At 35.3% G+C, this 24,524-nt stretch overlaps 1 protein-coding gene across 17 annotated transcripts in view; it reads right to left on the bottom strand.

Moving 5' to 3' along the window:
• Window positions 1-24,524, bottom strand: part of DYNC1I1 (dynein, cytoplasmic 1, intermediate chain 1) — a 312,504-nt gene that overhangs the window by 4,770 nt on the left and 283,210 nt on the right. For all 17 annotated transcript variants that reach the window (XM_004676705.2, XM_012720843.1, XM_004676707.1 and 14 more), the window contains 2 exons: window positions 17,179-17,319; window positions 13,058-13,183 (listed from right to left, as the gene is read on the bottom strand). In XM_004676705.2, coding sequence (XP_004676762.1) covers window positions 13,058-13,183; window positions 17,179-17,319 — 267 coding nt within the window. The remainder of the gene's footprint in view (window positions 1-13,057; window positions 13,184-17,178; window positions 17,320-24,524) is intronic.

Raw genomic sequence — 24,524 nt, 5'->3', positions numbered from 1 at the left:
ACAAACAAGAAGGCTACTCTTCATTTATATCTATGTTTGTAAACAGCATCTGTTTGGATAGAACTGTCCTTATTCCCCTTAGCAGTTCCTGACTTTTCTCACCTGGTACTCATGATTAGGAATGGCCAGAAAGAGGAGTGTCATGAGCACTGATGCGCCTGAGATTTTTAATCCAATCCTATAATCATGATAAAAACAATATTTGTTCATGTTTCTTAGTTAATGAGTGACTACCCTCTAACAAGCATACATATTTATTCCATACTCATTCATTCAGCATGGACTGAGAACTAACAATATACCAGCCTAGATTAGGGATTAAAGATAGCAGCAGTGAATCATTTTGGCATGTGATGACTATGCCAGATGAAAATGATGTTTTCTTAGACCAAAATGTGTAGTACTAACATAGATTTTTTTAAACTTTACACTAAAAGAAAGAATAGTCTAAAATGTACCTTCTGAGAGTACAAGCATTCCCTGGCTTGTGTTGTGTGTCATACAAGCAGCAAGGCAAATGTCATGTTAATGACATGGTTTCACAATTGCTTCAATTTTTAAGGCATTAAAGGCTGAATCTAGAGTGTCACTGTGAGTTTACCTCCCCCACCCCAAAATAAAAGTTTGGAATAAATTTCAAATAATTTCTACTTGTATTAGGAAATAATCTTCACAAGCTTCTAGTAATAATTTTAATCAACTAAAATATATGTGAAGCACTGTCAAGCAAATAATCCATAGTTATACCAACAGAATACCTTAAAGAAGAATTTGTAAAAACTGTCTAGCATTGCACTGAGTCAAAGTGGAACTGGAAGCATTTCCTGTCTTTAGATTCACCTACCAAAGTTACATCTTAGATCAGGAATGACTAGGTCTAACCACTACTTCCCTTACAGAGTTCACCTATGGACTATTTGTCCCTTGTTAGATGACTGTCTTCTAATTTTTTGCTAACTCTATAAAGCATTTTTATGCCAAAGCACAGAGGACTCTTATTCTTTAGGTAATAAAATCTTAGCTGCAAGAGTGACCACCTTTTATAGATATGATATGACCCTATTTTTACAGCTGAGGGAACTAAGGCCAAAGGTAGTTTCTGAGGTAGCAATTTGGCCATAAGGAGGAGGTAAAATGATCCTCAGATTTGGATGGGAGACTTAAGTCCTGCTCTCATCTTGGTTACTGGCAATGGTCAGGCACTTAACCTCTTATTGCCTCAATTGTAAAATGGGGATGATGGTGTCTTCCCCATTTATCAACAGAGATGTGGAAAGGATGAGAAAGGTTATCTAAGTGAAGAAAGTACTGTGAGATCATCATGGCATAGTCATGCATTCTTTTCCTTTAAACTGTCACTTCCATTGAACACATTCCTAAAAATAGTATACAAGTGGCATACATATCAACTCTATAGCATTTTTGTGATTTTGTTTCTTTAAAAATTCATTTTGATGACTGCTGTGAGGGTATTAGGTAAAGGGGATGGATTGCCTTTAACAGGGAGAAAACAAAAGTTACAGGAAACTAAATGGTTTGCAGCAGACCACATAAGCTCTACACATCAGTATGGGGCAATCAGGAATGTCACCCCTTAAGAAATGCCATTATACCATGGCAGAATGGCAGGCAGGTAATGTGTTTTTGAATCACTTGTGAAATGATCCTGAAGATTGTTTTTAATCATCTAAGATTATTGGGAGACAAAAGGTCAAAAGCAAAAAGTGTAAGTGTAAAAGTTGTGGGAAAATTCATGAAAATTGGTTACTCTAGTCATGCCCCCTCACCCACACTGCTTCTGTGACCCTGTCATGGATCTGCCTCCTCCCTTCTGTCTCAGCACACCTGCAAATAACTCACCAGTCTAGCCACTCACTGTGGTTAGACTGCCTGGGCTTCTTAGGCACTTAAAGGGAGGCATATGTTACTTGGAGATCGAGCCAAGGTCGACTTTCTTCCACCTCAGATATTAGCCAGACCATGGCTTCTTTCCCAGGTGAGCCACTTAGTTGTGTGTCCATAGAAAAGTTCTGTTTTAACACTTCTGATCTGTATTTCCTCATTTGTAAGAAAATAATTTTGAAACCTATCTCCTAGGGCTATTACGGATATCAAAGACAAATGACAAAAAATACTTGAGTAGCACAATACTTGGCACATTATAAGCCCTGACTAAATGAGATGTTTTTTCCTATTTTTCTTCTGTTAATGAATATTCCTTCTTCCTTCAATTATTTTCTTTGTTGCTTCTTTTTCTTCTTTTTTCATTTTCTTCTATTCACTTATCTAGAATAGCCCTTTAAAAGAAATATACTTTATATTTTATCACATTTGATTTTTTTTTAAAACCCAAACAATAATTTCTGTATTTTTAAAAGCTAACATATATGAACTGGGTTTGGAAAAAGGGTTCTTTCAGATCACAGGAAAAACTCGGCATACCTTTGTTCATTTAAAAAAAAAAACAAACTTAAAGTATTATTGTTCCTTGTAAATATACACACATATATAAATATATATGTTACATATAATTATATATACACATACATTGATATTTATTATTTTTCAATATGACCAGTACAGCTGTATCTAGCGATTTTGTTATGGTTCTTTCTACAGCAAGAGTCTACATTTTTAGCTCAAGTCATAAGGCTTTGTAACTGAACATGCTGTTATAAAAATCAAATGGCTTTTTATAACCAGGGTTAAGCACACAAATATCATTCATGTGTCCCTTTTTATAAGCACAGGACTAGCCATATTGAACAGTCCTCAGTCAAGTCTCCCTCATTTGTTAGTAATTTTAAAGGGCTTATAGTACCTAACGGATTCTAAATAGCTGTATTATCTACAGTGACTCTTACCAGCTCATGACTGTAGTTTTTATGATAAAAATATCTGCATTAGGCACTGTTTAGTATAAAAGTAAGACTTAAAAAAAATCTTGGATAATTAAGACAGGAAAGTATTCCATAATTTCAGCTTGGTTTCTCAGATACATTAAGCATGGAAAACAAATTAAAATGAATAGGATTCTAAGTTTCAGCATAAATATTCCATGGATGTGTGGCTCATCAACCTCTTTGTAATTTTTCAATTAAATGGAGTCACTAAAAAAAAGTCTGAGACAATTATTTTAACCACTGATTCTGAGCAGATACACAACAATTCAACTCTGGTATTAACTTAGAATTAAAGTTTTCTGTTAAAAAGATATCTTACAAATTACATTTTCACTTAAATACACATTGAGATATATATGTGTGTGTGTGTGTGTGTGTGTGTGTGTGTATAGTTAATGCATTTACAGAAACTGTGGAAGTGTATGTTGGTTTCCACAGAATGACTGCTAAACCGCTCTAAGCTCTAAAAGCTTTTTAAAAAGTACAATTATTAATGGCACCCCAATTCAGAAGATTGTGGACTTACTGGTATACAAATACACATTTGTGTTCCAAGGAAGCCTATATTTTTTAGGACAATTCCCTTTGCCACACACACAGATGGAAGCAAAGTGGGAGGTAATAAGCAATGAAACAGCCGCTGGAACGACCAAGCATACTCCCGTCACATAAATACAGCTCCACTGTATTTAACTCTCGGGAGAGTCTAGCATCACTGGTAACAATGGATGAAACCACAGACGAAATTCCAAGCCAGAATGCAGTCTATGGAGGGCATAAATGTACTGCAGTGTTGCCGCAAGAAGATATACGGTGTAGTAACTTAGTATTCACAGCAGTGTTAGAGCTAAATCCAGAAAGTAGAAGTTGCATTAGCCTCCATTCTAAGCATCTGCCACTACAGTCAACTAGGTTAAATTTCTGTGAAATTGAGCATCATGCTAACCTATAGTAGTCTGATGATGTCTATTTTTGGTTTAGGAATAATTTCTGTTACCTGAAAATCTCACCTAAAAGAACTCATATCTACCCATGAAGCTTGAGCTCTCTCTGCCAAAGTTCTCCCATCTTTAAATGCATGGTTGACTTTTACAGCATGTTTAGTAAAACAACACTTTAAAAAAATCCATTACCACCCAATTAGGAAAGAAATATAGGTAAGACATAAAAGTCAAAACTAAATAGTAACAAATACGGGTTTATATCAATGGATTTTAAATATGGGTTTTAGTAAGCGAGTAAACCCTGAAAAAAAAAAACTCTCTAAAAACAAGTGCTTAAAAATAGTCTTCATGTTCAGATTTAGCATTATAGGAAGAATGAAATAATTCTGAAGTTTTTACATCTGGAGGAAAAAATAAATCAAACTAAGGAAGAGTTAATTCAGTAAGCCCTAAAGAGGACTTTGCTCACATTAAAATTCTATCACTCTCCTTTCTTCAGAAATCTGTTAAGCATTATTTTTTCTATTATTTGTAACAATCTATTTCTCTGTCTAAAAGAAGGGGGAAAATGCTGAAAACATTGACTGATGGGCAGTAATCAAAAATAAACTTTTCAACTTCAATTGCCACTCTCCGTAACACAAAAGATCGAGAAAATGACAGGAAAACGAAAAAGTATGTGCTACTTTGTCATACTAGCTGAATAAACATATCCCTTCTCTTCCTGATATTATTAACTATAGGTTTTCTAGTAAATTCCTAGCAACCATTGCATCTAAGCAGTTTTGACAAAAAGAAGGCTTACTATTGCTAAACATCTTTAAAAACATTTACCAGTGTAATAAAAGAAATGTCATTCCCTCCTACTGAATGTTTGGGCATAAAAGAGGTATTTTTATAATGTAGTTCATGAGTTACCATACCTATACTGTCCAAAAAAAGCACAATGAAAAGGAAGCATTTTTTCCAGTGGTTTGACAACTATTTGAATCAACTGTTAGGCTTTCATTACACTTGTAGCCAATTTCTTACTTTTAAAAGCATAGGAAAGGAGAGGGACCAGGATAGGGATTTAGGAGGAAGAACAAGCACTCCTTTCTATATATTTTCTGTGTCCTTTTCCATGTAAATATAGTTAAATGGAATTTTCTTCCCTGTCATTCAATCTGTAGTCAGCTTGGAGGCTATACTCTGAGTGCTTCACACAGTTAGCCTTTCCCATGCAAAAAAAAATTCATTCACCAATATTTAGTGCCAGGCACTGGTCTAGATCAGGTTGTTCTGAACAAATAGACAAGTGGCAAGTGTATGTTGCTATGGTGATGGCACTTTAAAGTTTAGAAAACCTTTTGAGGAATGTGATTAGCCAAAATATGACTGCCAAAACTTTTCTCTAAGTTGAAAATGTGGCTAATCTTTAGGATACTAAAATGTTTTCTCTTTTTCCCTAAAGATCCTTCATGACAAGACAAATAAAAGTAAGGATTTCCCTTAAATGTCAAATCAATAGATTAACCACGAGGAGAAAAACCTTAGGAAATGAACCATTGATCATTTTAACTACCCGAACAAAAATTTTTTCTACAGTGTCAGGCTTTGCTATTCTCTAAATGATAAATAGTTCATAGTTTAAAATGTAAAAGATCTTCTGATAGCTGACATTTCAAAAATTGATGAAAACTTTCCTTGAAAGTGGAATATAATGGTTCATTCATTTCCCCACATTGCAAGTCCAACCTACACCAGCACATAAATATTTATACATATACACACATAAGCAGATATTTGATTTATATTATCTTTTGGCCATACCAACAGCAGCACACATACATACACATAAGAAATAACTTCTTCGTTTCCATACAGGCCAGCATCAATCTAGACTCAACAGATGATTGGAAGAGCTTCATGCTCAGTTGGTCTAGGCTGCGAGTCAAGGCTACTCTTCGAAGTAGTCATTTTTAATGATAAAATTTAGCAGTTTTGAAATTCTAAAACTAAACCATTTTTGTCAGCTGTTAAAAAAATATACTGTAATTAATGACTGCCTCAGTAGCCAAAATGCTATTGAAGATGACAGTTTGAAGCCACAGAAGAGTCATAAAGATCATTAATTATACAAAATAGTACTTGTTTCAGGTTTATATTCATAGACTATTTCTTACCAAAGTGGGAATATATCAATTTCTTTGAATGTTACAAATTACCACATACACATTAATTTTTCATGAAGTTATATTATCAGGGTTTTCTTTTCATTTAGTCAACTACTTCATAATATATAAAAGTTGTATTTTCTTATCTATTCAGAGTAAAGTGATTTCAAAAGAAATTAATCCAGTAAGTCCATTTTTATAAACTAATGCTACCTGAATAAGTACATTATTTATATAATAGTTTAATCATGGTTTTTCACATATATAATTATCAAAATGAAAGCTACTGCTACTACTTTTCTATGATTAATTATAACATTAATTATAGCACTTTCTCTTTTCTTTCTCAAAATTAAGCATTTTTCCTAGAAATCAAGTTAATGCTAAAATTACAATCATATTTTAAGCAAATTATTTTATTTCAATTACATATAATTTATAATGACAAGGAAATTAATTAATATATTATTTCAAAGTAGCTTATTTTATGTAATTTATTAGCACCCAAATTTGCCCATTCAGATGTGTCTTTCTGCTTTGGACTTAATTGTACAGTTTTGTGCCTGTGACAATTAAAAATCAGGTAAAACTGAAAAGTCCAGATGAAAATAACATTTTTTTAATGTCATCAAATATGTAAATCAAGTATTTGAATTTTCAATTTTATTTGTCTGTTTGGTACCATGGCAAAATTTATGCTAAGTTTTTTGTTGGAGAGAAAAATCAAAAGAAGTATTTAGTAGCAACTGAAGGAAATAATATTGTTTATCCATTGAAGAGGTCGTACTTGCAGAGACCTTCAAGAATATGGCAATTATTGCCACACTTGCTTAATGAGAAACACAAGTGTTTGGGGCGATTTAACTGGACTTTGGTAAGCTGAGCCCAGCTCTACCCGGGGCTGCCAGGGTTACCCATGCTATCAGGTTCGTCATCAGCGGGGGATAATGGCCTTCATAAAACACAATAATTAAATTGACTGATTTCAAATACAGTTCTTTTTCATTAAGGAACCCCAAATCTTAGATTAACTTCCTATTTTGTGTTCTGCATAGCCCCTTCCTTGTGGAAGGGGGTTATTTATATTCTGAGTGCAAACTTCTTGTGGAAGTTTAGAGTAGGTCCTGTCCGATTGGAAAAAAAAGAATACGCTAAGCAAACAATTATTGCCTAAGTATAATCCATTTAAAAACCATAAATGTATTTATTTTGTGTCACTCAAATCCTTTTTAACTCTCAGCACTTGTACTTTATCAGATGCTTCTATATTGAACTGCTATTTAAAGTGCAAGAGAAATGGTCATCAAATCACTTTCCTTTCATTCATATTCCATCTGGCTGTGAAAACTATTTGAGGTACTTTTAAATAGTCCTTATAGATAATAACATGACCATCATTATAAAGTATATTACATAGTTCATGTCCCTGCCGGGATTCCAAATAAAGTCTTCATTCTGATTTTTCATTTAAGCTTTAAAATACATCTAAATGAACATTTAAAATAATGCTTTATGTTTTTAGCAGCTATACTTGATCTCTCATTGACACCTGCACTTTTCTTTCTAGGAATTTTTCAAGGCCTTCTGGTTTAGTATATTAATGAATGTAAAATTTCAATAAAAATTTATAATGAAATGACTCATTTTGGTCCCTAAATAGTCATATGAAACATACTATTTCAGATTCTACCAAAGTTCAGGGTTAAAATTTAAAAAGATGAATTTTATTTTATTTTTTTTGATAATTAGTGAATTACTTGAGCGAAGGCCATAAAACTTGTTCACCTCCCAAATTACAGCTTTTAAGTTGCAATTTTATTTTTCAAATTCTACTTTAAGCTGAAAATGATTTTGGAATTTCATCATTTGACTACCATAGAAATATAATCAGGGATTTGAAACGTATGTGTGTTTATCACAACTGAAAACATAATCTTCCCTGGAAGAGGTTAATGGAAAAAGAAATAATAGAAGGTAGAAGATAAACTGTTTCTTTCAAAACTGGAGCTGCAAACGGCATTCTAACTAATTCAGATAAGCAGCAAACATAGTTGTTAGGGGATATTTATGACAGCTACATCTGTGTGACAGAACGGAAGCATTAACAATGGCATCAGGCTTTCTATAAAACATATCTACAAGAGAGACAGGTAGATAGGCTGACTATCAATCATCAGGACACATGAATAATTCTATACTCACTGGCCCCTGTTCTGTTAAAACCAGCTCTATATATATAATATATAATATATATAATATAATATATATATGCATACACACACACATATATACATACACATACAAAGACACACTTGCTACTTAGCATAGGAGCCATAGCAGTTAATTGTTATTTTTAATTCTTTAGAATATGTGTGTTCACACATCATTAAAAAAAAAAAATCCAGCAACTCTCTATGAGTATATTTTGTAGCAGAATACATGCAACATTTTCAGGTTATATTTATAGTTAATTTAGGACTTGTTATCATGCCCATATTTCAGTTAATTGAATGGGAGCAAACAATTCCGGAACAAACAATTGCATCCCAAACATAGTTTGGAGGGAAAAAAAATGAACTTAAACTCAGTGTTAATTTTGGATCTTAGAAAATGTAAATTATGCACACAGCAACTATCTAAGTAACTTTTAAGATGCACAAATAGAATAAAAATTATAGACAAATAATAAATGTATCTTCTCTGTCTTTCATTGAATTCACATAGCTCCCATTTATGCTAATGGGAGTTAAGCACCTGCTTGGCAAAGAAAATAGACCCCTATCTGTGAAAATAAATGTGTACAGTATATTTTCCAGATACAGTTTTGAAATCAAACAACCAAATAGGCGTGCTATATAAACAGAGCATCATGTGGTCTACCTGAAACATTGCTGTTTTATATTTTGCCTTTTTAGTTGTAGGTCCTGAGATATTACTTATGTCTTTTCCATGTAAACATAAGAAAAAGGAGCAAAAAGAAATGGACAGGCTCAATGTGGTAATTTCAATGAGCTCATATACAATCCTCTGTTTACTCCTTCAGAAGTTCATAATAAATTGCATCAGTAAATCTGGATTCAAGCCATTACTTGTGCCATCATCTTAAAAGTCATGGAGGATAATTGTACATAATAGAGGAGGGCATGATCCGAGGGCACTGTGCTGGGACTCCCTGCAGCAGCTGCAGCCTCAGCTGGGACAGGAGATGAGGCAGACGATTGTTAGTGAGTGGTGACACCAGAGTCCCTTTCTGCAGTGCCCTCTTGTTGAATGTTAGGTCTCACAGGAAGGCAGGTCTACCAGGATTTAAATGGGTGAGTCTCCATTGGTAGTCACAGAAGTCTTATCAGAGAGTTCTTGACAACAGGGTACACAGAGAAAGGAGGTCCCTCTCTACTCCATCTGTAGTAGGCATCACAGATAACTTGCCTCAAACTCTGTTGCACTGTCAGTTAAAATTGCGTCGTGATCAAAACAGGGTGGTGAGGAGGAGAATCAAAATATCCAGTAAGGCTTTGGCTCTATTTTTATAGATCTCATGTTATTTGTAATATAATGTAAAGTCAGTGTTATTCTCATTCAGCGTTTTTAAATAGCCTTAGGAAACAATAAGATCACTTGATGTGTACTACATTTAAACACATTTTTAAAGAGTTCTTCCTAATAGTCTATTTAAGACCAAAATTTTTCATTTCTGAGTGAGTGGCATTGAGAACTTGTGAATAGGGTTGGCTACCTAATTTGCAGGGCCAGTAAAAAAATGAAAATAGGGGATGCCTAGTTGAAAAATGTTTTAACAACTGCAGGAACATAATTGGAGAGCTTTAAAACCAAGGTTTAGGCTCCTCTAAGTAGAGGATGCTGAGATTGCATGGGGTACACAACCAGGAAGCCCGTCTCCCTGTTGGAATGGGACCTTGGCATAGATAGCCTGCTGCCCCTTCTAGCATTTTCAGCCTGATAGAAGTCTCGGTCAGACCATGGGAAAATGAATGGGCAGTGTCTTCCTACTGACATCTACTCAACGTGCCAAGGTCCTAAGGAGAACGGATCAACAGAATGTAATCTAAAAACTACCATTTATTTTCTTATACAGATTGTATTATGAGGCGTATTTGGAAATATTTAATCTTCTTTCCTAGCCTAGAGAGTTCCACAAAGGATAGCTTTCCATCCATAACCTTGGCGAGAGGTTTAGTTTCAGTGGAGATGGAGAACTAACTGTAAATACAGAAATTGGGAGCAGTCTTCTGGCAAGTCGATCCTCAGTGCCATATTTTTTTCTCTTCATATTTTTACCTTTTAAAATCATCTCCTACTCAAAACCCTTCTCTCTCCTCAGTCATGCACCAGCCTTAGATTTGACCTAAAATTCTAAATAGGCCAGCTTGTGACAGCACTCTGGCTGACCTTCTACAGTTTAGGTGACTTGGAAGTGGCACTATTGAGAGGGCGTTCTTCTCTCCTAAGAACAATTATGCTCTGTCAGCTATAAGCTGGTAGATGATGAGACAGTAGTAATTACAATAATGGCAACATTTGCCCATGCAGTGATCTACCATCTCTCAGAGAGGGGCTTCAGTTGAGCTCAGATATATGCAGTACATGGAGCCTTCACTGAATTGGTCTTCAGAAATTTAGAATAATGGTGAGCAAATGAAACAGAAACCCCCTCCCCATCCTTTATAAATAAATGTAAGGTATATTTGTAAATACCTGACAAAAATGAGAGGGGCAAAAAGTAGTTAAGTCAATTATTTTGTTTCGTTAGAGGTTTTTTGAGCTATAGATTGCTTTGTGGGTAATCAAACAATACAGAAAGAATTGTTCAAATGTATAAGCCTGATCCTGATTTTTTGGTCATTCATGGAAGGACTAGACTAGAAGATTATGTTTTTTTTTTTTTCCTTGGTAGTGAATTTATAGGGATAAACAACCTTTCAAATTGTTTGGCCTATTATATGTCACAGAGATTTTTCTATAGTCTGTCTAGACTCCAGACAATAGGCTAGACTGGCCTATAGTTGCAGACATTTCTGTAGTCTGTAATATCACTTAGAAGAGTAAGGGCAATAATACAAAAATGAAAACCAGCCTGACCTGCCAGTGCGACAGTAGAAATAGGAGTATAACAACACTTTACAATTTAGCAATGATGATAGTAACCTAAAATAAGTTTTAGTAGCTACATATCAGCTAAAAGCAACTTTTGCAAAATCACATATACTTCCCAAACAAGTCATATTCAAGTAATTCTGTCCAAAGGCTATAAAATCACTTTATTGCAAAACATTCTATACATATGATAGGTTGTCTTTGTTTATTGCTTAGAGATGTATGTGCATTATATACAATATTTATAGTTAAAATACAAACTTTCACACGACTTATATTTAAATAAACCAGATTGTGAACCTTTCTACATTTTAGTCTATTTAGTTAAAATAGTTAATGTTGCATATAATTTTAAGACAGCTAAGGGAGAGAGTAAACTAGAGGTGGAGAAAGTGTTTCTGTATTTTATATGCTTTTGATCTTGTCCCCAAATTTATTTCTCTCCTACAATACGGAGAAAAAGAGAATGAAAGAAACATTGTCTGTTTCTTTATATTCTTTGCTAGCTTTGCTAAGGCTTAGGAAAAGAACCGATAAAGAGTATTTGCTTTTGTGATTATTTAGTTTTGTTTTGATGAAGAGCATGAGAAAGATGCATTGAATATAAATAATATTCATTGAAGGAAATATTGCTGTAAAATCATTGGCAATACTTTAGTTCAGATGGTATTATTCTCTTCCTTAAAGACTCCAAACTATGTCAGAACTCACCAGACCATCTGAATCTTCACTATAAAGGGTAAATATTAAAAGAATCTTTGTTGCTGTAAGAATGACTCAGCTTGCAGCATTGGGGGGATATCTTATGAAATAGATAACAAGCTGTAAGATGAAGAGATCCTTCTAGTTGTTTTACGTAGAGTTGTACAACCCAAAATAGAAAACTCTTCTCTCTCAAATCATTGTTTTTGCTTCTGAATTAAAAAATACCCATCCCATCTACTTTGTTTCAACATAATCATTTTTATAATGTAGTATACATTATATAGCATCAGAAGCTAAATTATAGAACAAATCATGTAGGATTGCCAACTTATAGCATGTCTACTGATGACACTATAAAGAATCCTTAGTGTGAGTAGTTCAGTCCATCCATCAGGCACTTCTAGGTCTATGATGTAGGATATTTCCCTCCCAAAATGAAAAGGTTTGATTTATATTGTTCTAAAATAGCATTACTCAAGACTCTTGTTTTGCTTGAAAGCTCAATATTTCCTTGTCTTTAAGGGAAAATATCCTTTTATCTCATCCAAAAGAATATCAACATTTTCTCATACAGTAAAAAAAAAAATTGATAGTATAATATTAAATAAAGAGTATATAAAAGTTCAAGGAGAGCTGTCTGAAATAAGATGTAGGGTTCCCCCCCCCCTTTTTTTTTGTGCCTTGATATTCAGGAATCCTTTATGTGTTATGTAACAAGTGACATCACAGAAGTATATATCACATACAATAACTTCGACTACCATAAAAATGGCACACATTTCAATTCAACTTAGTATTTTTTTTTAACTACAGCTACCCTGCAATTAAAGAGGAATAGTAAACATTTTATTGAACATACAACTAAAATTTGACTTTTCAAAGTAAACAACAAATTCCACATTCAATGTTAGTATAGTGAATTTGGCAAATTTTTCATTCTCCTGACATTAGTGAGAAATGCCATGCTTCAGATCAGCATAGCTGGGAATTCTACAGCACTTGGGAAGGAACCTGGATCATTACCTAAAGTGTCCTGTGCGTGTGAAACAGAAGACCAAGTTAGGCCCTGAGGAAGTCTTGCCAAACTCCCACTGAAATCAATAGAAATTTTCAGAAACACTCGAGAGGGGTCTTGTAGCCCACAAGCTCTTGTCAATAAATTCATTAGGACTTTAAACTAGACACCCAAGTCTATAAAAAAAGCAAACCCAAAATTAAAAAAAAAAAAAAGTACCTCTCCAACATCATAGATCCAAATACGGCCTTCTGAGTCTCCAACAGCAACTTCTTTACCAGCTTGAGCCCATCGAACACGGTTTAGGGCAGACGCCCCCTCAATGGCCACACTTGCTGTTGGAACCTGCCACAGGGGTTACGACAGAAATAAAGAATCTCTGAATATGACTTTAAATATACGAATTTTCAATGATATGTTTAACTGGATGAGTCACCGCTGCCTTCGTGTGCATGAAGTAATATACATCTCTTGTGCAGGGGTAAAAAGGATTCATTGTTCTTAAATCATATGCTCCACTGAATTAAAGAGTAGACAGAAGAGACACTTTAACAAAAAAGGAAAAGAGGGAGAGTCTTTTCCACAGTCAGTGGCCAATGAGTGACATAAATATTTCTTTGGATTATGCAGGGTGTACACCCAACATCCAAACATAGCAGCTAAATGTAATACTTATGATCAGGTCATGATTTATGGATCAATGGAGATAGTTCAGGATTTCCCAAGGTTACAGATACCAAAAGGCAGAAAGGACTTGTATGGTGAAAAAAAAAAAAAGTCATATATTAATATGATCTCAGAGAAAAAGGAAATAAAGATATTGATCCCTCCAAATCTTTTGGGGAGGCGATGATGAGAAAAAGAAAGTATACAAATGAAAAACTTTAGAATGTCAGATTCTCCTGTTTCTTTTCTCTTCTCTCTGGCAGTACCAGGGTACTGGAGGCAGCCTTCAAGGTTGGCACTGTCCCCAGAGTGATATTCTGATTGAATGTAGCCACCTATGTGTAGAAAATATCTTACAACTCCCTACTAAATGCCTGAAATCTGAAAACCTTTGTAATTACAATAATAATTAGTAGAAAGTTAAACTGGAGGTGCTGAGATGGAAACTAGAATATTTATTACAAGATCCTTAGTAATCAGAAGAAGAATTATAGTGAGTGCAATATTGTATCATTGGTTGGGTAAAGCCCTGGACTTTAAGGTTGGAAGTTTATAACATATAAAGATATAGTCTCCTAAGTTCTACAAGAATGTTGACTAGGACATATCCAACATACTGTTGAAAAGGAAAAAGGTAATGTTAAAACTGAAAGGAAAATGTATATTGTGAAAAGAGGGCCACCAAGATCACTTCATCCCACTCTTTAAGACCTGCATCTAATAAACATGTCATATTAGGATGGAAACACGATGTGTACTATGTGTGTGTGTGTTGCAAGCCCCGGCATTCTGTTATTCTGGGAATTGGAACCATCTGTTTATATGAGTTTATTGACCCAATAGCTATCTTTAAAATAGAAAAACTCCATCACATGTAAGAATCTATGTTTAAATTTAACCTTGAAATCAATAAAAATTCTTTTAGCTGCTTAAATCACTGCATGTCAATTGTGAGCAAAAATGTAAAACAAAAGTCTAGTTCATTTACTTATTTAAAAAAAAATACACAATTTCTACAATAAAGGTACCTGCTGTGCAGGCTGGAGCCTGAATTTTTAACTAAACCTTTCAAAGACCAAAACAATGTGAATTTAGATGGGCCATAATTCTGTCAATACACTTTATTATTAGTGTGCTACTCACAAAACAAATCCGAGATTCAACTGCAGAGTTTTGGGGGTTAATTTTTAGCTCTATAATTTAGAGGGACCATACAGAACTTTATTCTCTGTGCTTTTTTATACTATTCTCAATATCAGATTTTATGAATGGTCTCAAAAACTGAGTAAAAATGTTTAATCTGAATATGATAAAATGTAATCACTCAAAAGAAACTGATTTTTTTGATACATTTCAAATTATACTGAGTACATTTAAAGAATCTTGTTTATAAAAATAAGTAATATAACAAGCTGGCAAATTACTATTTTAACCACTTAAAAATAGCTTCCTAGATATTCTAAATGTTTAAAAAGAAAACTTATCACAGCCTTACTGTGTGATCCAAAAACTATATCAAATACATGGTGGAAATGACAAAATAAGAGTTTTATTGCTTTATCTTTCAAGAGTTGATAAATTTATAATCCATATACAGTTTCTGATTTTTCTATTTGTACTTCATTTTCACAGCTATTTTTTCTTTTTTTTGTTCATTCATTTTAATTGCAAAGACAGGTAATATATACAGTACAAATTATGACATTGTGCAAGGTCAATAATACAGAGGTTAATGCTAGGAACTACCCTTGCATTGGAACAATTAAGATGACTTGGTCTAACAGCACAATAATTTGAACAACAAATCACACTGGGAATTTAGAGCTTTTCTTTTTTTTCCTTATACAAATCTAATTCCTAACAAATATTTGAAAAATCTTGTTCAACTTACTAGGAAGAAAAAAGATTTGAAGGTTTTTAAAAAGGGTTCAGCTGGCGACTAAATTTTAATTAGATTCAATGTAACTACTATTACTGAGAAAGCAGAATTATGTTTACCACAAAACTAAATGGTTTACATGCCTAGCGGTGATATTTTTTAATTAAAAAAAAAGTTTAGCTTATAGTTGTCTTCTGATACCTAAGAAAGAGGAAGGAAAAATTATGTTTGGTAATACTGCAATATTCCTTTTGTTTTACCTAACAAGCTGATTTAAAAAGCCCAGGTATATGGGAATTATTAATGAGTTTGTAGAACATTCACTTCAGTGCATTGTGTATCACCTAAACACCTCTGAGTTCTCTCTGTATCTGATTTCTGATATGGGGGTTCTCCAAAGTCAGTTTGGAAGATGTGTATTTTTTGGTTACTTTAAGTGTATGAACTTAATTTAGCAGATAAAAAGTAGTATAAGTGTAGTCAACGGTGATAAAACACTTTAGGAAACCATTACAATGTATTGTAATAACATCTCTGTGAAAGCAATAATTTTATAAACATCCTAATGACCAAAATGATGGCATTGCATGTCCTTAGTGTTTTTAGATTATTTTCAGAGATGCTTTATTATGTAACACATCCTTGTCACATAGTTCTTCTAGGCAATATGGAAAATAGAGATACACGAAAGATTTTTTTTTAAATAACTATTTGGCAGTGGTTATAGGTGTATATAATACTGTAAGATACAATGACTCAAATAATAACACCTGAAGGATATTTCCCTGCCCCCTTTTACAACACACTAGGGGACTGGACTCCTCCTCGTGTCCTGCAGCTGTAGGCTTCCTAATTAAAACGGCTGAGCTGTTTCCTGCTCAGAGCACTTCAAAAGACCTTTCTCTTGTTCTCCACTTGACATGTAGTTTGCAACACTTGTTCCTCTTACCTGTCCATTCTCATTTAGAGAGAACTGAATGTTCATGTTTTCTTAAAACACACACACACACACACACACACACACACACACACTCCAAAACCCTGAATAACTGAATTAGCATGACAATAAATTTGAGGGAGTGGAAGAAAGGAAAAACGCCCATGACATAATTCTAAAAAAACTAATTGTATATAGAATAATTTTCTAAAAGAATATTTACAGTCAACTGCTTTTATTTTGCTTAAAGGGGTACTTTCGTATATTCTAAATGTGACATGCTTTCCAAGTAAAAAAATGCGGAGTTTAATATACATGCTCAGAGTAGACGTCTGCCTGTGAGCGCACTATCTTAGGCTTATTTGCCTAGTAAAAATCAAATGAAGGATAGATCTAAACATGAAATAAAGAGCCAACAGAGTCATCTTTTATAATTCAAAATGGAAATTGTGCAATTAGTGAATATTGACAAATAGCCCTTTTAAAAAGCGCAATCTAAAGTCAGCGTCCACAAAAGCTTGCTTTTCCAAATGTTTGCCAAAAGAGTTACTTCAGCACTGCTCTGAAATATGCCCAAGTGAGGAAAGGCGTGAACACCTATCGTTTTGCTTTTTGCCCAAAAAAGGGACGTCAGTTGTCTAGGATCTGTCACAGTTTAAGGATGAAGTGAGATGAAATGATTTTTGGCTGGTGCATCCGTCAGTTCCCTTTAGAGCAGTAAACAATAAGGGTCAGCAGCCCAGCTGCAACTGGAGGGTCTGTCCAAAAAGAGGCCGTTTTGGGGAGAGAGGGAGACGGAGAGAGGCCGACTGCGCCCCCCCCCCACCTCCCGGTCCTGGCGCCTGCGCCGCAGCTCACCTCGGTGTCATTGTTGAGGTTCCAGAGGTCCAAGCGCCCCATCCCGTCCACGCAGGCAAAGAGCGCGGGATGCACAGGGGACCACATGACATCGTACACATAGTCTGCATTGTCTTCAAAGGAGTAGAGCGGCTTGTTGTGCTGTAAAGCAGAGAGACCGTGAAGACTTTGTGGCGCTGCTGCTGCCTCGGGCTGTCTAGTGAGCCTAATTAAAAACTTTGCACATTCACAAAGTGTCATAAAACTTCCCGAGATGAAAGTCCTCGAAAAGGTGAACCGCAGCTTTAATGTGACTAGAACTGTCCAGTGGCATAAATAAATACCGGGGATGGGGGTGGGGGACTCTTAAGAGGCTGGGGGCAGGGACGGGCGGGGAAAGGCGGTTTCAGACACAGTTGGACGAGACATTCCAGACAGGTGGACGGGACAGCCCATTAGCTCGGAATTCTCGCCCTTTTGCAACTCATTCTGAGCCCGAACCCAAACGCAGACCGCAGGGATCAGACCCTCCAGGATGCTCTGGTAGCCTAGGCGGTCTCTGCAGCCCGGAACCCTTTGCATCGAAGGCAACGCCTGCCACCTCGTGGTGTTAGCCTGAAGCTGCAGTGACGGTGGCACCTTCCCTTGTAACTTCAGGTCAAATGCATACTTCAATGGTGCAGTTGAGGCTGGGAAAGCGATACTTTTTAAAAGGGATTTGTAGCTCTTCTGAGAGGTGAAAGATCTACTTTTAAGGCCCTCACTTTTCTACTAGGGTTCATTCACCCAAGTCAGGTGAGTCAGAGAATTTATCCCTTAACCTTCATAGATGAAGTGCCTTGTTTTCTAGATCACCCAGTATTTCCAAAAGTCTTGAAATTGGTGTTTTGTGGTGAAATGCATTAGCACACTCCCAGTGCATACAAATGCTTCCACTCTGGAGGGATACAATAAATTAAAATGGCACTCTTGATTCCAGTGAATATTGTCACATCAAAATAGCACAGAAGTCAGAGGCAAGTTTGAAAGTACACCAGAAATAAAACGTAATTGGACTTCATGAATTATTCATTCCATCTGGCTTGTCTTATTCTAATTTCTGCATAATGGCTTTACTAATCCCTGATCAATTAATGTAAAATGAAATTTAAATGATAATGAAAGCCCCAGAGATAAAAGAAATTAAGTATTCTTATATCCTCTGACAGAAATCTAAACAATGGGAGTTTTTCCCCCCAATGTCTTCTTCATCCAGTCAGCTGTCTATATTCTCTTCATGGATTCCACTGAATGCCTGTACAGGCCAGAATTCTAAGATAAAAAATAATAATAATAACATACAATATGAACAATCAAATTCTTTCTTCATAGAATGTTCAAAGAATGTATCTAGGGAATCAGTTCCAAATATTAGAACAAACTCCCAAAGTGAATGTAAAATGCACAAGATGCATTTGCTGAAATCAAAGTAAAAAAAATCAGTGAGAAGACAATACAACTTCCCTAGTCTAAAACTAATGCTTTTAAAATTTGTTAAAGCGCTACCAGGAATTTCTCCTTCCGTGAATTATATTCCTTTGGCATTGCTTAGAATTGAACACAATTGTAACACTATTACAGAAGATTTTCCATGGGCCCTTCTGTATTAGGGTGGGTAGTGTATGTGGGGGATGTGTCTTATTTTTAAATATAAAAGTATTTTATGGGCTAGATATTTGAGAAAGAACATATGACTTTGAGATCTCAAAAACTATTTAAAGGGCACAGCAGATCTCTCCTGTCTCTCCCACTGCTCTCCTCAGCAGTGTGTATGTCAGTCTTCCTGTTCTGCTCCCTGCTTTGTCGCTGGTGAATCCTCTCATCCCCATGCACCTTTGGCCTGTACCCCATTTCTTATATGTATAAATAAATAAATCCTTAAAAAAAGCAAATATCATATTCTATAACTCCTTTGCACCAAAGTATTATATATCATGTTTGCACTGTGATTTGGAGCTAAAATTATTTGCCAGTTTGTGTATATGTAGCTTTTTCTTCCTTTCACATTTTAAAGCAGGTAATTCAAGCTATCAATGCTTTCTCCAGAAAATTCAGAATATCTATTGATATCTTAAAGTAGAATGACTTATCCCTTTATCTTATTATTAAAGGTATTATGGAGTAGTTGGCCCTTCACTGACCACTTGTAAATACTCTAACTTTCAGTTGAAGGTTATTTTTATTTTTGTAGAAGAACTGGGGTGTAGGCTGGAGGTTTGGGGGGGTGGTGGGGGTGTAAGAGGATTCACCAGAGACAGAGCAAGGAGAAAAACAGGTGGGTCTACTGAAATACACTGCTGAGGGGAGCAGTGTGTGAGGCAGGAGAGGTCTCCTGCCCCATATGTGGGTCACCTTCTTGGCTAGGGATTGAACTCAGGCACTAGTAGTAGCTGCTAGCATGATCACACTGAGACTTAAATCCTAGGCCAGCAGCAAATTCTGGATTTTATAGCTAAGCAGTCACTATTTGTTAAAGAACATATTGTTCTTAAAATATGGAAAAGACTTACATCCTTTAAAAAGTCAGCGCTCAGCATCCTCTTCCAATAATTCGAGTGATAGCATGACTGTGAGTATATTTAAGTGTCTAGAAATAAACACCCATAGACATTCAGTACATAATACATCTACACCCTTTGTTCTCATCAATTAGAAGACTGTCCACCTTTAAACATTTTTCCAGGAACTGATATTATTTGTATGTTACTTTCTCTATAAATTATCCCATTCATTATGCTAGTTTTTTGTTTTGTTTTTGTTTTTGTTTTTCCTTTTTGTAGATTCTTGTCTGAGAAACTTAGTTAAAATTGAAGTGAATCCTGGAGACTTTTCTGTTTAAACATCTAGAAATAAACTATTGTTTTTGCTGCCCTAAACCAGTTTTCTCATGTGAAAAACTTTTATTTCCTAGGTTTTCTCCAACTTCCTTATCATGCTCACCCTCCCCCCCCAGACTGAACCTTCCATTATAAAAGTCAGTAATTCAAGCTACAGTGTGTGCTTGTCTGGGAACAGAAAAGGGTTTATATTTTCTAAGATTTTGCTTTAAGCTTAAATTCATAGGTTGGAAAAGTTTTCATCAGTATTGAACCCATTATCAACCCATACCTGACAGCTACGAACCACTAATTTCTAGGTATAGCCTGCAATATTCTGTAGACATAGGATTGCAGTGCTATTTTGAATATTAATTGTACATTTTTCAATAAAGGAACCTTATTTTGGAGTCAAAGTATACTCTGAAAACCTGAATGAAAATTTGCTTCAAAAGCTTAAAATAAACAATTTTTTTAGCAAAAACATATATACCAAATTAACATTATCATAAAATACACCAGAAATATCAGGGTCTAGAGTTTCATTTTTTGAATCTTAAAAGATAAATGTTTGGATTCACCAAGTTATGATGGCTTGCTCTTGCATCATCATTGATTTTACAATATTATAAATTTTGAAAGTAGAGAGTTTGGGGAACAAATTTGAGGAAAGATTTTGAGGAAGGTCCTATGACATAATTTGTAGCTCTTAAAGCTACAGAAACATAGTGTTTTGAAATACTTAGTCTGCAAAATATTCAAAGCCATTGAGAAAATTAAATATCATTTCAGGGGATGTTACAACAGAACGCATTTTTAAGACAATCATATTTCACTAGACAAAAACTTCTTCCCCTTCCCGTTTCTCTTCTAATGTCATGTTTAGAATCAGTGAACTGGTGAAGAAGAAAGAAAAGGGAAACTGCGCTGTTACACAACCAGCGGCATGTATCACACATGCCATTGAGAGAAAGCCGTGTCACCCTGCGTTTTAGACAAGTTTCCGGGGCTGTGCCATAAGTACTAAAATAACTAGACATAGATCAGCTTGGTTTTAATGCCCTCACTCTCAAGCAGAGCAAAGAGGCAGGCTACCATTCACCTCCCAGGCAGACATGAAGGGCAAGGAAGTATAAATTGTTGGGTGTTTGCTGTGTGCCTAACTTGATACACACATTGTCTAATTTAATCCGCATAAAATCTCTGAAAGGTAGATGGTATTTACAGAACAGAAAATTATAGTTCAGGGAAGTTGCTAACTTTCCCAAGGCCATGCAGGTTGTGAATGATGGAGCTGGATGCAAGCTCTCTAGTTTTTCTAGTTATTAAGCATGTCCTGTATTTGCTGGAACTATGTGACTCTCTGGAAACATGCTAGTGATCTCCAGTCTTCATAGAGAAAAAAAACAATGACCTCTGTTATCTCTGTTCTTTGCCATCTCATTCAGTTCAACCAGTATCTACTAAGCACACACTGTGTATCCTGTAAAAAGGGTTTTAAAATAATTTTACTTTCCTGAATCTGTTATCAATAATCCTGAAGATGTAACTCATACAATTCCAGCCATCTTTAACATCTAGAAATAGATATCTTTTCTCCTGAGAACTAGGAAATGAGATGGGGATTGCCCTTTAACCAGCAGAGATTAATAGCAGGCCACGCATTCACCAGGGCAATGAAAAGATGCCCAGGTCCAAGCTGCAGTTCACTGAATGTCTACACACTTTGGGTGAGGGACTAAAATTATATCATCTGAAAGGTGGGGTAATATAGCATGCAAGGCCAGAAAATGCAACAGGAGAAAGTAGGAAACTTTTAGACCTTTTGGGAAATTTAACTGGCATCCTTGGGTTGTTTCTCATCTATTCCATAAAAGGCTGGAACAGCTGACTACCAGGGTTTCTGCTGGGTTTGTGACTTTAAGTCTCTATTTTGCAGTATGGATCGAATAGAATCAAGTATGTGAAAGTTTTTACAAAGAGTTATTCAGACCTAACCATTATAATTAAAGCCATCTTCCTTGATGTTCTATGGAATTCATTTTACAGTGATTTCTTTTTTTACTTTGTATTTTATCAAATTATACCTATAAAAATGTACCAGAGTGTTTATAGTGAAAAACTTGAAATTATGAAAGTAACAGTAGATCTTCTATTTGACCGTCTGGGGAAGGCAAAAAGCATATTAAATTTATCTAAGAAAGGCGGGTACAGAGTTCAAATATAAAACTTTACAACGTGCATCAACATTTTACAATAAAGACTGGATCTCTGGATCTAAGCTCCATTTTATAAGTACACTTCTGACAATGAATAGAGCTGCATGTTTTTCCAATCAGTTAACTATAAGATGATTTTATGAGAGATGAGTTTCTATTTATAATGTTAGAAATGCACAAGAGTCACCCCTAGAGAATGTAATATTTATTTTCCTCTGTATTTTTTTTTTTCTCATATCAGGCACCTCTAGGCATCACAGTAAATAGGCTTTAGTATTTTGATGCCACCTAACTCTCCACACACTGTGGTTCTTGAGATTGGATAGGTATAAATAATTAGCTGTCAAAGCAGACTTAGTAGAAATGTTTACCCAAACATAATTTTTTTTTTTCTGCACTGGAGGAAAAGTAGGGTGAGGCTACATATATGGGGAAGGGCCGGGGTGTAGGCAGAAAATTGATGGTAGAAGTCCCAAACTTTTATTCAGAAATAAAAGGGAAAAAACACAATCTTACCTTGAAGACCATATCCTATTGGAGAAAAAATGATAACCAAAATACTAAACAAGGAGTAATAATAATAATAATAATAATAATAAAGTCCTTCAAAAATTATTATGTGGGTTCCTGTGAAGTAATTAAAATAAATAGTCAACCAGTTCTTCCAGGAAACATTAAAATGTGAGACCACAATATCACTTATAAAAAAACACCAAAGGACCCCAAAACTTAAGGCTCACAAAAAAGTGGATACTTCTACCATAAAAAGAAAGTGCTTAAAGAAACAAACAAACCAAAATTCACAAGCCAAACCAAGAAACCAACTTTCGTGGCCCATGATATCCTGCAAATTTGCAGCTATTGCTGGGAAACTTTTTTTGCAACTTAATTTGGGACCTTTGTAAAGAATAATGTATCCTGTATTTGTCTTTCATTTCTGTGGCTAATATGAAAACAATATGTGACACCTAAATGTTAGCTTCTCCTCTTTCTATCACAGTCAGAAATTCAAATTCAAACCCAGAGACTTTGGGTGAGCTATTCTTAACAGAAAATACATTTGGGACTGCAGTTTGTGTGCATTAACCAAAAACGTGAGGATTTTAATTTGAATTAGTTAATTTAAGATAATTTGAAAGACGGTTATAGAAACCCAGAAATTTAGTGCTTGCCTCTTTATAAAATGTGGAAGTTGTGTTAAATAAGTGCTGAAGCCACATAAAAGGTGTTCTTTGTTGCACTACCTTCCTCTTCTGCTTATTTGCATGGAAGAATCCTCCTAATCCAGGAGGCGCCACCAATAAAGAAGATAATTATCCATATAAAAGAATGTATACATATTCACAGGTTTTGACTAGTATTTGAGTCTTTAAAGCCATGGAAAAAACTATAAGCTTTGCCTAATTCATAAAAGAAGCATTTCCCTCACTGGCATGATTTTTATGAAAATCAGCTCCACCTAAAGGTTCATTTTTAAAACAAGCACTTTTGTAGCACAAATCTGTACAGAATCACTGTGAAAACAATAACAGGAAGGGATGCTCTTCTGATTGCTGTTTGCATTCCTCTCAGCTGCTCAGGCACTTTTGGTGGGTTTGCACCTCCTTATTTGTTGGGGTTGAGACAGGGCACAGAGATGGAGTGTTAGGGGAATGGATGTCCTGAACAAACTCCAGAGGCAGCCCACTTCACATCAGGGTTGTCCTGTAACAGGAGGACATTATCACTGGAAGCAGGACCTCTGAGTTAGCTCGTTCCTACCGCCAAAGTGGCTGTTCTTCGGGCTGACAGTCCCTGTCTCAGCTGATATTTGCTTGTTTCCTTGGTTTGCTGTTGCTCCAATTCTATTTCTATTATGGCCAACTAGTTTCTTATCCACTATGATATTCTTGAGAGAAAGAAGTATTCAATAAATACGTGAGCTCCAGGTTGATCAGAGATGGTATGAGGTGATGGGAGGGAAGGAAAGTGGTGGACATTGATACAAGGGTCAGAGGATATAAAAAGATGGTAATGGGCCTAGACCATGGACCTGGTAGCAGCCTGAAGTATGGTTGTATCTGTGCCTTGCAACCTTAAAAAATTAGAAGACTGAGCAAGTAAGTGGTGTTCATACTTTTGATCAGTTTTATTATTTTTATTCTATAATATTAGATTGTACAACTTCATTTCACTAGTGGATAGGTTAAGTGGCAGGACATTTCCACTCTGGTCCTTAAACTGTCAACCTCCATTCTAACATCTGATTTACAAACTCAACAATATAAGTAAATTAAGTCAAATATATATATAT

This window comes from Condylura cristata, unplaced genomic scaffold (genome assembly GCF_000260355.1).
Source record: "Condylura cristata isolate star-nosed mole 26May11 unplaced genomic scaffold, ConCri1.0 scaffold00005, whole genome shotgun sequence".
Taxonomy (NCBI): Eukaryota; Metazoa; Chordata; class Mammalia; order Eulipotyphla; family Talpidae; genus Condylura; species Condylura cristata.
Note: the sequence above shows the minus strand (reverse complement) of the source record. Positions and strands in the feature narration are given on the sequence as shown.